The 15,465-nt window shown below is 40.8% G+C and overlaps 1 protein-coding gene across 2 annotated transcripts; it reads right to left on the reverse strand.

Moving 5' to 3' along the window:
- Window positions 1-6,698: 6,698 nt before the first annotated feature.
- Window positions 6,699-15,079, reverse strand: LOC142310477 (manganese-dependent ADP-ribose/CDP-alcohol diphosphatase-like). 2 transcript variants are annotated; one of them, XM_075347999.1, is made up of 5 exons: window positions 14,885-15,079; window positions 14,701-14,744; window positions 10,817-11,418; window positions 7,808-7,915; window positions 6,699-7,701 (listed from the first exon to the last, which is right to left on the reverse strand). In XM_075347999.1, the coding sequence occupies exons 3-5, from the start codon at window positions 11,415-11,417 to the stop codon at window positions 7,361-7,363; spliced, it is 1,050 nt and encodes a 349-aa protein (XP_075204114.1). In that variant the 5' UTR covers window position 11,418; window positions 14,701-14,744; window positions 14,885-15,079; the 3' UTR covers window positions 6,699-7,360. The 2 variants fall into 2 exon arrangements, with proteins under 2 accessions (XP_075204114.1, XP_075204115.1); XM_075348000.1 differs by having other exon boundaries at window positions 14,832-15,079.
- Between the last annotated feature and the right edge of the window lie 386 nt (window positions 15,080-15,465).

Below are 15,465 nucleotides of genomic sequence, written 5' to 3' on the forward strand. Positions count from 1 at the left end.
TTATATTCTTGTACATAGGGGCAGTATTATAGTAGTTATATTCTTGTATATAGGGGGCAGTATTATAGTAGTTATATTCTTGTACATAGGGGCAGTATTATAGTAGTTATATTCTTGTATATAGGGGCAGTATTATAGTAGTTATATTCTTGTATATAGGGGGCAGTATTATAGTAGTTATATTCTTGTACATAGGGGCAGTATTATAGTAGTTATATTCTTGTACATAGGGGCAGTATTATAGTAGTTATATTCTTGTATATAGGGGGCAGTATTATAGTAGTTATATTCTTGTACATAGGGGCAGTATTATAGTAGTTATATTCTTGTATATAGGAGCAGTATTATAGTAGTTATATTCTTGTATATAGGGGGCAGTATTATAGTAGTTATATTCTTGTACATAGGGGCAGTATTATAGTAGTTATATTCTTGTACATAGGGGCAGTATTATAGTAGTTATATTCTTGTATATAGGGGACAGTATTATAGTAGTTATATTCTTGTATATAGGGGCAGTATTATAGTAGTTATATTCTTGTATATAGGGGCAGTATTATAGTAGTTATATTCTTGTATATAGGGGGCAGTATTATAGTAGTTATATTCTTGTACATAGGGACAGTATTATAGTAGTTATATTCTTGTATATAGGGGCAGTATTATAGTAGTTATATTCTTGTATATAGGGGCAGTATTATAGTAGTTATATTCTTGTACATAGGGGCAGTATTATAGTAGTTATATTCTTGTATATAGGAGGCAGTATTATAGTAGTTATATTCTTGTATATAGGAGGCAGTATTATAGTAGTTATATTCTTGTATATAGGGGGCAGTATTATAGTAGTTATATTCTTGTATATAGGGGCAGTATTATAGTAGTTATATTCTTGTATATGGGGCAGTATTATAGCAGATATATTCTTGTATATAGGAGGCAGTATTATAGTAGTTATATTCTTGTACATAGGGGGCAGTATTATAGTAGTTATATTCTTGTATATAGGGAGCAGTATTATAGTAGTTATATTCTTGTATATAGGAGCAGTATTATAGTAGTTATATTCTTGTATATAGGAGCAGTATTATAGTAGATATATTCTTGTATATAGGGGCAGTATTATAGTAGTTATATTCTTGTATATAGGAGCAGTATTATAGTAGTTATATTCTTGTATATAGGAGAAGTATTATAGTAGTTATATTCTTGTATATAGGGGCAGTATTATAGTAGTTATATTCTTGTATATAGGAGGCAGTATTATAGTAGTTATATTCTTGTACATAGGGGCAGTATTATAGTAGTTATATTCTTGTACATAGGGGCAGTATTATAGTAGTTATATTCTTGTATATAGGAGCAGTATTATATTAGTTATATTCCTGTATATAGGAGCAGTATTATAGTAGTTATATTCTTGTACATAGGGGCAGTATTATAGTAGTTATATTCTTGTATATAGGAGCAGTATTATAGTAGTTATATTCCTGTATATAGGAGCAGTATTATAGTAGTTATATTCTTGTACATAGGGGCAGTATTATAGTAGTTATATTCTTGTACATAGGGGGCAGTATTATAGTAGTTATATTCTTGCATATAGAGCAGTATTATAGTAGTTATATTCCTGTATATAGGAGCAGTATTATAGTAGTTATATTCTTGTACATAGGGGCAGTATTATAGTAGTTATATTCTTGTATATAGGAGCAGTATTATAGTAGTTATATTCCTGTATATAGGAGCAGTATTATAGTAGTTATATTCTTGTACATAGGGGCAGTATTATAGTAGTTATATTCTTGTATATAGGAGCAGTATTATAGTAGTTATATTCCTGTATATAGGAGCAGTATTATAGTAGTTATATTCTTGTACATAGGGGCAGTATTATAGTAGTTATATTCTTGTACATAGGGGGCAGTATTATAGTAGTTATATTCTTGCATATAGAGCAGTATTATAGCAGTTATATTCTTGTATATAGGAGCAGTATTATAGTAGTTATATTCTTGTATATAGGAGCAGTATTATAGTAGTTATATTCCTGTATATAGGAGCAGTATTATAGTAGTTATATTCTTGTACATAGGGGCAGTATTATAGTAGTTATATTCTTGTACATAGGGGGCAGTATTATAGTAGTTATATTCTTGTATATAGAGGCAGTATTATAGTAGTTATATTCTTGTATATAGGAGCAGTATTATAGTAGTTATATTCTTGTATATAGGGGCAGTATTATAGTAGTTATATTCTTGTATATAGGAGCAGTATTATAGTAGTTATATTCTTGTATATAGCAGCAGTATTATAGTAGTTATATTCTTGTACATAGGAGGCAGTATTATAGTAGTTATATTCTTGTATATAGGGGGCAGTATTATAGTAGTTATATTCTTGTACATAGAGGCAGTATTATAGTAGTTATATTCTTGTATATAGGGGGCAGTATTATAGTAGATATATTCTTGTATATAGGGGCAGTATTATAGTAGTTATATTCTTGTATATAGGGGCAGTATTATAGTAGTTATATTCTTGTATATAGGGGCAGTATTATAGTAGTTATATTCTTGTATATAGGGGCAGTATTATAGTAGTTATATTCTTGTATATAGGGGCAGTATTATAGTAGTTATATTCTTGTATATAGGGGGCAGTATTATAGTAGATATATTCTTGTATATAGGGGGCAGTATTATAGTAGTTATATTCTTGTACATAGGAGGCAGTATTATAGTAGATATATTATTGTACATAGGAGCAGTATTATAGTAGTTATATTCTTGTACATAGGAGCAGTATTATAGTAGTTATATTCTTGTACATAGGGGCAGTATTATAGTAGTTATATTCTTGTATATAGGAGCAGTATTATAGTAGTTATATTCTTGTACATAGGAGCAGTATTATAGTAGTTATATTCTTGTATATAGGGGCAGTATTATAGTAGTTATATTCTTGTATATAGGGGCAGTATTATAGTAGTTATATTCTTGTACATAGGAGCAGTATTATAGTAGTTATATTCTTGTATATAGGAGCAGTATTATAGTAGTTATATTCTTGTACATAGGAGCAGTATTATAGTAGTTATATTCTTGTACATAGGGGCAGTATTATAGTAGTTATATTCTTGTATATAGGAGCAGTATTATAGTAGTTATATTCTTGTACATAGGGGCAGTATTATAGTAGTTATATTCTTGTACATAGGGGCAGTATTATAGTAGTTATATTCTTGTATATAGGGGCAGTATTATAGTAGTTATATTCGTGTACATAGGGGGCAGTATTATAGTAGTTATATTCTTGTATATAGGGGCAGTATTATAGTAGTTATATTCTTGTACATAGGGGGCAGTATTATAGTAGTTATATTCTTGTACATAGGGGCAGTATTATAGTAGTTATATTCTTGTATATAGGGGCAGTATTATAGTAGTTATATTCTTGTACATAGGGGCAGTATTATAGTAGTTATATTCTTGTACATAGGAGCAGTATTATAGTAGTTATATTCTTGTACATAGGGGCAGTATTATAGTAGTTATATTCTTGTATATAGGAGCAGTATTATAGTAGTTATATTCTTGTACATAGGGGCAGTATTATAGTAGTTATATTCTTGTACATAGGGGCAGTATTATAGTAGTTATATTCTTGTACATAGGGGCAGTATTATAGTAGTTATATTCTTGTATATAGGAGCAGTATTATAGTAGTTATATTCTTGTATATAGGGGCAGTATTATAGTAGTTATATTCTTGTATATAGGGGCAGTATTATAGTAGTTATATTCTTGTACATAGGGGCAGTATTATAGTAGTTATATTCTTGTATATAGGAGCAGTATTATAGTAGTTATATTCTTGTACATAGGGGCAGTATTATAGTAGTTATATTCTTGTACATAGGGGCAGTATTATAGTAGTTATATTCTTGTATATAGGGGCAGTATTATAGTAGTTATATTCGTGTACATAGGGGGCAGTATTATAGTAGTTATATTCTTGTATATAGGGGCAGTATTATAGTAGTTATATTCTTGTACATAGGGGGCAGTATTATAGTAGTTATATTCTTGTACATAGGGGCAGTATTATAGTAGTTATATTCTTGTATATAGGGGCAGTATTATAGTAGTTATATTCTTGTACATAGGGGCAGTATTATAGTAGTTATATTCTTGTACATAGGAGCAGTATTATAGTAGTTATATTCTTGTACATAGGGGCAGTATTATAGTAGTTATATTCTTGTATATAGGAGCAGTATTATAGTAGTTATATTCTTGTATATAGGAGCAGTATTATAGTAGTTATATTCTTGTACATAGGGGCAGTATTATAGTAGTTATATTCTTGTATATAGGGGCAGTATTATAGTAGTTATATTCGTGTACATAGGGGGCAGTATTATAGTAGTTATATTCTTGTATATAGGGGCAGTATTATAGTAGTTATATTCTTGTACATAGGGGGCAGTATTATAGTAGTTATATTCTTGTACATAGGGGCAGTATTATAGTAGTTATATTCTTGTATATAGGGGCAGTATTATAGTAGTTATATTCTTGTACATAGGGGGCAGTATTATAGTAGTTATATTCTTGTACATAGGGGCAGTATTATAGTAGTTATATTCTTGTATATAGGGGCAGTATTATAGTAGTTATATTCTTGTACATAGGGGGCAGTATTATAGTAGTTATATTCTTGTACATAGGGGCAGTATTATAGTAGTTATATTCTTGTATATAGGGGCAGTATTATAGTAGTTATATTCTTGTATATAGGGGGCAGTATTATAGTAGTTATATTCTTGTATATAGGGGCAGTATTATAGTAGTTATATTCTTATACATAGGGGGCAGTATTATAGTAGTTATATTCTTGTACATAGGGGCAGTATTATAGTAGTTATATTCTTGTACATAGGGGCAGTATTATAGTAGTTATATTCTTGTACATAGGAGCAGTATTATAGTAGTTATATTCTTGTACATAGGAGCAGTATTATAGTAGTTATATTCTTGTATATAGGAGCAGTATTATAGTAGTTATATTCCTGTATATAGGGGCAGTATTATAGTAGTTATATTCTTGTATATAGGGGGCAGTATTATAGTAGTTATATTCTTGTATATAGGGGGCAGTATTATAGTAGTTATATTCTTGTATATAGGGGGGCAGTATTATAGTAGTTATATTCTTGTATATAGGGACAGTATTATAGTAGTTATAGTCTTGTATATAGGGGGGCAGTATTATAGTAGTTATATTCTTGTATATAGGGGGCAGTATTATAGTAGTTATATTCTTGTATATAGGGGCAGTATTATAGTAGTTATATTCTTGTATATAGGGGCAGTATTATAGTAGTTATATTCTTGTATATAGGGGGCAGTATTATAGTAGTTATATTCTTGTATATAGGGGGCAGTATTATAGTAGTTATATTCTTGTATATAGGGGGGCAGTATTATAGTAGTTATATTCTTGTATATAGGGGGCAGTATTATAGTAGTTATATTCTTGTATATAGGGGCAGTATTATAGTAGTTATATTCTTGTATATAGGGGCAGTATTATAGTAGTTATATTCTTGTATATAGGGGGCAGTATTATAGTAGTTATATTCTTGTATATAGGGGGCAGTATTATAGTAGTTAAATTCTTGTATATAGGGGGGCAGTATTATAGTAGTTATATTCTTGTATATAGGGGCAGTATTATAGTAGTTATATTCTTGTATATAGGGGCAGTATTATAGTAGTTATATTCTTGTATATAGGGGGGCAGTATTATAGTAGTTATATTCTTGTATATAGGGGCAGTATTATAGTAGTTATATTCTTGTACATAGGGGGCAGTATTATAGTAGTTATATTCATGTACATAGGGGCAGTATTATAGTAGTTACTAGCTGTAGTACCCGGCATTGCCCAGGATAGTAACTCTTTCTGTCTGTCTCTTTCCATGTCTGTCTCTGGGTGTCTGTCTGTGTCTATCTCTGTATCAGTCTCTCTCTCTGTCTATCTCTGTGTCTGTTTATGTGTGTCTGTCTCTCTCTCTGTGTCTGTCTCTCTCTATCTCTTTCCCTGTCTCTGTCTGTCTCTTTCCCCATCTGTCTTTGTTTATCTCTCTGTCTTTCTCTTTTGCTGCCTGTCTCTTTCCCTGTGCACCTGTCTCTGTCTCTTTCCAGGTCTGTCTCTTTCTCCATCTGTCTCCCCGTCTCTTTCCGTGTCTCTGTCTGTCTCTTTCAATGTCTGCCTGACTCTGTCTGTCTCTTTCCCCGTCTGTCTCTGTCTGTCTCTATCTCTCTTTGTCTCTGTCTGTCTCTCTCTATCCGTCTCCCCACTGACATCATATTACCTCACACATAAGCTTGTTATACTATGAATGTCTTTTATTCCTATAGCAACCAATCAGAGCTGCTATTAATAACCTGTGGCTTCCAGCTCCATTGACTTTAATGGAGGCAGGTTTTTTGGAGAGTAACTGTAAAGTGCGGGGTTAAATTTTTCCGTCAAAACATAGTCTATGACTTTCTCTGAGTCACATGAGGCGTCTGTGCAAAATGTCATGATTATAATGCGACGGTGCGGATTCCTTTAGCGGACACACACACACACACACACACACACACACAGCTTTATATATTAGATATACCTGTAGAAAGGTGCAGTATTTTAATAGTTTTTTTCCTGTATTCACATGATACAATGTTCTGCGTATCTACAGACAGTGACAACACACGTATATATGTATATAGGTAATATTTATATAATGGAGGACAGGCCGTCAGACTATATATCTCTTCACGTTATAGATATTTGTTACATTCACATCTGATGAAGAGACGATATTTCCGGGATTCGGCGCAGTCAGAGTTCACTGTTCAGATCAGTGCAATAAAATACATCATTCAATTAGACGTCATAAAGCGCCCATGAGTCATCATCAGAATTGCTGCTTATTGAACGTTCTGACTTTTTTAGGACATGTATTAGATGATTGCTCACGGCATACACACGCAGGAGGTCAGAGACAGAGGGATCCACAGTAAGAGGAGTCTCAGTCCTATAGAGATCGGGCAATGATGTCCCCAAGATTGTGACCCCCCCAATTCCCTACTGGGTGGGAAATATCAGATGAAGCATGTTGCGCAGTGCGTGGTCAGTAAGGGGCGCTGTATGGCACTACGTGGCATTGTATAAAGCTAATGTTTCGGGTTATGTGTGACATTAATAAGGGCACTGAATGGCACATTTTATCAAGACGTTACATGGTGGCACTGGTTGGTTATGTAGGCTACGTTCCAATTCTGCCTTCACAAGTTTCATCCTTCCTAGGAGGAAACCACAGAACATGTGAAACAACTAGTGCTTGACGTTGCCTCCATATCATATGGCAAGAAACGGTCCTTCACCCTCCCTCTCCCGTGTAGAAGCAGCCCATCTTCATACACAAGGACCGTCCCGAAGGCGTTGGTGCCAGGCAGTGACTCAATGACGCCCTCCATCGTGACATGATGTACTCCATGGGAGTCCCGGTAGTATCCACCGCTGTGGTCATGCCCAGCAAAATAACACACAACGCTCGGGTGACAGTAGATGGTTTTGAGGATCTCGTCATAATTCCAAGCCAAGCAGAGGCTTCGCTTCGCATTTGGGTGGATGGGGATGTGACCTGTGAAGAGGGAACGTTGCGTGTCTTTGACTTGGACTGTACAATGTTTTCCAAAACAGATGTTCCTCTTACCCTTAAGAAATAGCCCCAATGATGAAGCACTTACCAGCAATGATCACCTTCTCACCATTCTTGTCGGAATACGTGAGAACATCATTTAACCATGCCAACTGCTCTTGGCTCATGCCACCATTAAACTCCGTCATGTGGTAGTCTGTTATTTTAAAAGGGAAAAAAAATAAAGCTCATATCTCATGTATCTGCTGAAGACAAATATCAAGAAAAAAGTACAAACAAAATCAAGACATAATTCCCAAAACTGTGACCGTGGTCTCCTCCAGGATGTTAAGGTGCCACCAATATAGCAGCATGCGGTTGATTGTATATCATTAGTAAGAGGCTTGTTCCAAAAGATGTGACTATAGAAGAGGTTTAGCAAGAAAATTAAACTGTCAACATAGAGGTGACCTAGCAAGAAGACCAAACCCTCAACATAGTGGTGACCTAGCAAGAAGACCAAACCCTCAACATAGAGGTGGCCTAGCAAGAAGACCAAACCCTCAACATAGAGGTGACCTAGTAAGAAAACCAAACCCTCAACATAGTGGTGGCCTAGCAAGAAGACCAAACACTCAACATAGAGGTGACCTAGCAAGAAAACCAAACCCTCAACATAGTGGTGGCCTAGCAAGAAGACCAAACGCTCAACATAGAGGTGGCCTATCAAGAAGACCAAACGCTTAACATACTGGTGTGGCCTAGAAAGAAGACCAAGAACTCAACATAGAGGTAGTCTAGTAAGAAGACCAAGCCCTCAACATAGAGGTGGCCTAGAAAGAAAACCAAGCGCTCAAAATAAAGGTGGCCTAGCAAGAATGCTAAGCCCTCAACATAGAGTGGTCCTAGCAAAAAGACCAAGCTCTCAACATAGAGGTGGCCTAGCAAGAAGCCAAAATCCTCAACATAGAGGTGACCTAGCAAGAAGACCAAGCCCTCAACATAGAGGTGGCCTAGCAAGATGACCAAACCCTCGACATAGAGGTGGCCTAGAAAGAAGACCAAGCCCTCAACATAGAGGTAGTCTAGCAAGAAGACCAAGCCCTCAACATAGAGGTGGCCTAGAAAGAAAACCAAGCCCTCAAAATAAAGGTTGCCTAGCAAGAATGCTAAGCCCTCAACATAGAGCGGTCCTAGCAAAAAGACCAAGCTCTCAACATAGAGGTGGCCTAGAAAGAAGCCAAAATCCTCAACATAGAGGTATTCTAGCAATAAGACAAAGCCCTCAACATAGAGGTGGCCTAGCAAGAAAACTAAGCCCTCAAAATAAAGGTGGCCTAGTAAGAAGACCAAGCCCTCAACATAGAGGGGTCTTAGCAAGAAGACAAAGCCCTGAATATAGAGGTAGCATAGCAAGAAGACCAAGCCTTCCACATAGAGGTGGCCTAGCAAGAAGACCAAACCCTTAACATAGAGGTGGCGTAGCCAGAACACCAAGCCCTCACCATAGAGGTTGCCTAACAAGAAGACCAATCCCTCAACAAAGAGGTGGCCTAGCAAGAATACCAAACCCTCAACATAGAGGTTGCCAAGCAAGAAAATCAAGCCCTCAACATAGAGGTAGCCTAGCAAGAAGACCAAACCCTCGACATAGAGGTGGCCTAGCAAGAAAACCAAGCCCTCAAAATAAAGGTGGTGTAGCAAGAAGACCAAGCCCTCAATATAGAGGGGTCCTAGCAAGAAGCCAAAGCCCTCAACATACAGGTATTCTAGCAATTTCACTGTTTTGAGCGCCTTTCTTGGCTGCCGGCAGTGTTTTCTCTGGCTGGTCTCCCCAAGATCAGTGATTGTTTTGTCTTGTTGGTCTACTAGGCATTGCTCTCACCTATCCAGAATCCTACTCCACACTGATGAGGGGCAACACCCCAAAACAGTGGTCTGTGGATGGATACCTGGCCTTGGTTTTTCCCTTGTCGTATCTTTAAACTCGTCGAAGAGTTGGATATTGACTAAAAGGGCCACTTAATATGGTGGTTATGGTGGTTTCCTAAGAAGAGCCACTCCTTGGCTAGTTCCTTCCCGGAGGGATATCTGGCTATTTCTGTGTCGAGACTCCTAATAGAGGCTCCATGGACTTTTTTGATTTGCATACCTCCCAGGGGGCAATGCACCTAGGATTTCACTGTTTTGAGCGCCTTTGTTGGCTGCCGGCAGTGTTTTCTCTGGCTGATCTCCCCGAGATCAGTGATTGTTTTGTCTTGTAGGTATTCTAGCAATAAAACCAAGCCATCAACATAGAGGTGGCCTAGCAAGAAAACCAAGCCCTCAAAATAAAGATGGCCTAGCAAGAAAACCAAGCCCTCAAAATAAAGGTGGCCTAGCAAGAATACCAAGCCCTCAAAATGAAGGTGGCCTAACAAGAAGACCAAGCCCTTAACATAGAGGGGTCTTATCAACAAGCCAAAGCCCTCAACATAGAGGTAGCCTAGCAAGAAGACCAAGCCCTCCACATAGAGGTGGCCTAGCAAGAAGACCAAGCCCTCAACATAAAGGGGTCTTAGCAAGAAGACAAAGCCCTCAACATAGAGGTAGCCTAGCAAGAAGACCAAGCCCTCAACATAGAGGGGTCTTAGCAAGAAGACAAAGCCCTCAACATAGAGGTAGCCTAGCAAGAAGACCAAGTCCTCAACATAGAGATGGCCTAGCAAGAAGACCAAGTCCTCAACATAGAGGTGGCCTAGCAAGAAATCCAAGCCCTCAAAATAAAGGTGGCCTAGCAAGAAGACCAAACCCTCAACATAGAGGGGTCCTAGCAAGAACACCAAGCCCTCAACATAGAGGGGTCTTAGCAAGAAGACAAAGCCCTCAACATAGAGGTAGCCTAGCAAGAAGACCAAGCCCTCTACATAGAGGTGGCCTAGCAAGAAAACCAAGCCCTCAACATAGTGGTGGCCATGCAGACATACCACAGTAACAAGAGTAGAGGATATACAAACACTCAAGCGACCATGAACATTCTAAGAAATCTAATATATTTTTCTAGTGTGACTTCACATATAAGGACCCTTCCACCCTTGGACCAATCATCAGCAAGTTATTAAACTTTTAACGAACGTACCAATTAAGTTATATTCACGACTTGCCAAGAGATGTAATGACTTCCGATTTTTCTCATTGGATGCTCCTCCAGAAATGACATTAAGATCATATGTGTCCACCATAACGAACCTGAACTTAGTATGTGGACTGAAATGATACGCGTAATAGTCCTTCTTCTCTGAGGTTCCTCCACAACTTTGGTCGAGCTCCTCTGTTTGTTTGTCCTCCAGCCAAGTTGTGTTGAGCTTTGAGTCCATTAAATAATCTCGAGTGAAGTTATAAAATTCATGGTTACCCCAGACATGGTGGAAAGGCATCAGGGCCACCTTGGTCATGGAAAGAACCACTTCAAGTGATTTTTCGGACCTTCCAGCTCTTTTATTGTAGCCGTCGATGATGTCTCCAAGTTGCAACACAAACTTGGGCTTGATCTCCTCCGCGTTCCACTGCTTTATGGCGTCATGGAGGTGCAGGCAGCTTTGGCTGTAGTATCTCATGGTTTTCCAGCCACTAAGACCATCTGGCTTTTTGGCATACTGAATATCTGCTATGACTCCAAATGTAAAATAGGGAGGACCGTGACGGCAGAAGCATCTCATGTTCTTCCTCGGTTCTTCCATCCTGTAGAGAAGACCAATAACAGACAGACGTACAGGATATTGTGTGCGTAGATTGTGAGCTCCTGGGCTCAGGGATGAGGGGAGGGATACGTTCTGTGAGTAGATTGTGAACTCCTGGGCTCAGGGATGAGGAGAGGGATACATTGTGTGAGTAGATTGTGAGCTCCGGGGCTCAGGGATGAGGGGAGGGATACATTCTATGAGTAGATTGTGAGCTCCTGGGCTCAGGGATGAGGGGAGGGATACATTCTGTGAGTAGATTGTGAGCTCCTGGGCTCAGGGATGAGGGGAGGGATACATTCTGTGAGTAGATTGTGAGCTCCGGGGCTCAGGGATGAGGGGAGGGATACATTCTGTGAGTAGATTGTGAGCTCCGGGGCTCAGGGATGAGGGGAGGGATACATTCTGTGAGTAGATTGTGAACTCCTGGGCTCAGGGATGAGGGGAGGAATACATTCTGTGAGTAGATTGTGAGCTCCGGGGCTCAGGGATGAGGGGAGGGATACATTCTGTGAGTAGATTGTGAACTCCTAGGCGCAGGGATGAGGGGAGGAATACATTCTGTGAGTAGATTGTGAGCTCCGGGGCGCAGGGATGAGGGGAGGGATACGCTCTGTGAGTAGATTGTGAACTCCTGGGCTCAGGGATGAGGGGAGGGATACATTCTGTGAGTAGATTGTGAGCTCCTGGGCCACGGATGAGGGGAGGGATACATTCTGTGAGTAGATTGTGAGCTCCTGGGCGCAGGGATGAGGGGAGGGATACATTCTGTGAGTAGATTGTGAGCTCCTGGGCTCAGGGATGAGGGGAGGGATACGTTCTGTGAGTAGATTGTGAGCTCCTGGGCCACGGATGAGGGGAGGGATACAGCACGGTGGCTCAGTGGTTAGCACTACAGCCTTGCAGCGCTGGGGTCCTGGGTTCAAATCCCACCAAGGACACCATCTGCAAGGAGTTTGTATGTTCTCCCTGTGTTTGCGTGGGTTTCCTCCGGGTACTCCGGTTTCCTCCCACACTCCAAAGACATACAGATAGGGACTCTAGATTGTGAGCCCCAATGGGGACAGTGTTGCCAATGTGTGTAAAGAGCTGTGGAATTAATAGCGCTATATAAATGAATAAAATTATTATTATTATTATTCTGTGAGTAGATTGTGAGCTCCGGGGCTCAGGGATGAGGGGAGGGATACGTTCTGTGAGTAGATTGTGAACTCCTGGGCTCAGGGATGAGGGGAGGGATACGTTCTGTGAGTAGATTGTGAGCTCCTGGGCCACGGATGAGGGGAGGGATACATTCTGTGAGTAGATTGTGAGCTCCGGGGCTCAGGGATGAGGGGAGGGATACATTCTGTGAGTAGATTGTGAACTCCTGGGCTCAGGGATGAGGGGAGGGATACATTCTGTGAGTAGATTGTCAGCTCCTGGGCTCAGGGATGAGGGGAGGGATACATTGTGTGAGTAGATTGTGAGCTCCTGGACTGAGAGATGAGGGGAGGGATACATTCTGTGAATAGATTGTGAGCTCCGGGGCTCAGGGATGAGGGGAGGGATACATTCTGTGAGTAGATTGTGAGCTCCCGGGGTCAGGGATGAGGGGAGGGATACATTCTGTGAGTAGATTGTGAGCTCCCGGGGTCAGGGATGAGGGGAGGGATACATTCTGTGAGTAGATTGTGAGCTCCCGGGGTCAGGGATGAGGGGAGGGATACATTCTGTGAGTAGATTGTGAGCTCCTGGGCTCAGGGATGATGGGAAGGATACATTCTGTGAGTAGATTGTGAGCTCCTGGGCTCAGGGATGAGGGGAGGGATACATTCTGTGAGTAGATTGTGAGCTCCGGGGCTCAGGGATGAGGGGAGGGATACATTCTGTGAGTAGATTGTGAGCTCCGGGGCTCAGGGATGAGGGGAGGGATACATTCTGTGAGTAGATTGTGAGCTCCGGGGCTCAGGGATGAGGGGAGGGATACATTCTGTGAGTAGATTGTGAGCTCCGGGGCTCAGGGATGAGGGGAGGGATACATTGTGTGAGTAGATTGTGAGCTCCGGGGCTCAGGGATGAGGGGAGGGATACATTCTGTGAGTAGATTGTGAGCTCCTGGGCTCAGGGATGAGGGGAGGGATACATTGTGTGAGTAGATTGTGAGCTCCGGGGCTCAGGGATGAGGGGAGGGATACATTCTGTAAATAGATTGTGAGCTCCTGGGCTCAGGGATGAGGGGAGGGATACATTGTGTGAGTAGATTGTGAGCTCCGGGGCGCAGGGATGAGGGGAGGGATACATTGTGTGAGTAGATTGTGAGCTCCTGGGCTCAGGGATGAGGGGAGGGATACATTCTGTGAGTAGATTGTGAGCTCCGGGGCTCAGGGATGAGGGGAGGGATACATTCTGTGAGTAGATTGTGAACTCCTGGGTGCAGAGATGAGGGGAGGGATACATTCTGTGAGTAGATTGTGAGCTCCTGGGCTCAGGGATGAGGGGAGGGATACATTCTGTGAGTAGATTGTGAGCTCCGGGGCTCAGGGATGAGGGGAGGGATACATTCTGTGAGTAGATTGTGAACTCCTGGGTGCAGAGATGAGGGGAGGGATACATTCTGTGAGTAGATTGTGAGCTCCGGGGTTCAGGGATGAGGGGAGGGATACATTCTGTGAGTAGATTGTGAACTCCTGGGTGCAGAGATGAGGGGAGGGATACATTCTGTGAGTAGATTGTGAGCTCCGGGGTTCAGGGATGAGGGGAGGGATACATTCTGTGAGTAGATTGTGAGCTCCTGGGCTCAGGGATGAGGGGAGGGATACATTCTGTGAGTAGATTGTGAGCTCCGGGGCTCAGGGTTGAGGGGAGGGATACATTCTGTGAGTAGATTGTGAGCTCCGGGGCTCAGGGTTGAGGGGAGGGATACATTCTGTGAGTAGATTGTGAGCTCCTGGGCTCAGGGATGAGGGGAGGGATACATTCTGTGAGTAGATTGTGAGCTCCGGGGCTCAGGGTTGAGGGGAGGGATACATTCTGTGAGTAGATTGTGAGCTCCGGGGCTCAGGGATGAGGGGAGGGATACATTCTGTGAGTAGATTGTGAGCTCCGGGGCTCAGGGATGAGGGGAGGGATACATTCTGTGAGTAGATTGTGAGCTCCTGGGCGCAGGGATGAGGGGAGGGATACATTGTGTGCGTATGATGAACCTTGGACCCCTGCACATGTGACCTAGGGGGAGGAGAGTAACTTGTTCCCCCTCCCCCATATTAGTATTCCCAGCATGCAGTGGGGCAGGGTCACTCACCCCAGAGATCAGCGACTGTTCCTGTCCTGCTCCGTCACCGTCAGCTGCAAGGAAGAAAGAGAAAGATGACATCACCAGTATATACTGTGTATATATATATATGAAGCCTCAATGAAGACGTCATCATTTACCCCAAAAACCTCAATCTGATCTCACACAAGTTATCACAGCTCAGGACTCTCACCCAACTTTCCCAGACCCCTGAGAGGTAAATCTGTCCCTCAGTGATGATTCTGTAGAATGGAGCTGAGAGGACGAAGCCAGCACCAATCCCATATAATAAACTGATCAGAGGAGAGAAGGAGGAAAACAGCAACGTCACCGGCCAGGAATTATCCTCCGGGGATTCCTCATACCCGAGACTGTCAGCAGGCGGAAACAGTCTCCAGCCGCTGACGACAACTACCGAAAACCGTGCACCGCATACAGCAACACAACAACCCAGTATACACAGAGCCAAAGCTACATCACACACTGCAGTAATGATACACTACTGTGCACAGGAATAGAACTGCTATAATACTGCCCCTATGTACAAGAATATATCTACTATAATACTGCCCCTATGTACAAGAATATAACTACTATAATACTGCCCCTATGTACAAGAATATAACTACTATAATACTGCCCCCTATATACAAGAATATAACTACTATAATACTGCCCTCTATGTACAAGAATATAACTACTATAATACTGCCCCTATATACAAGAATATAACTACTATAATACTGCCCCTATATACAAGAATATAACTACTAT

This window comes from Anomaloglossus baeobatrachus, chromosome 5, assembly GCF_048569485.1.
Source record: "Anomaloglossus baeobatrachus isolate aAnoBae1 chromosome 5, aAnoBae1.hap1, whole genome shotgun sequence".
NCBI lineage: Eukaryota > Metazoa > Chordata > Amphibia > Anura > Aromobatidae > Anomaloglossus > Anomaloglossus baeobatrachus.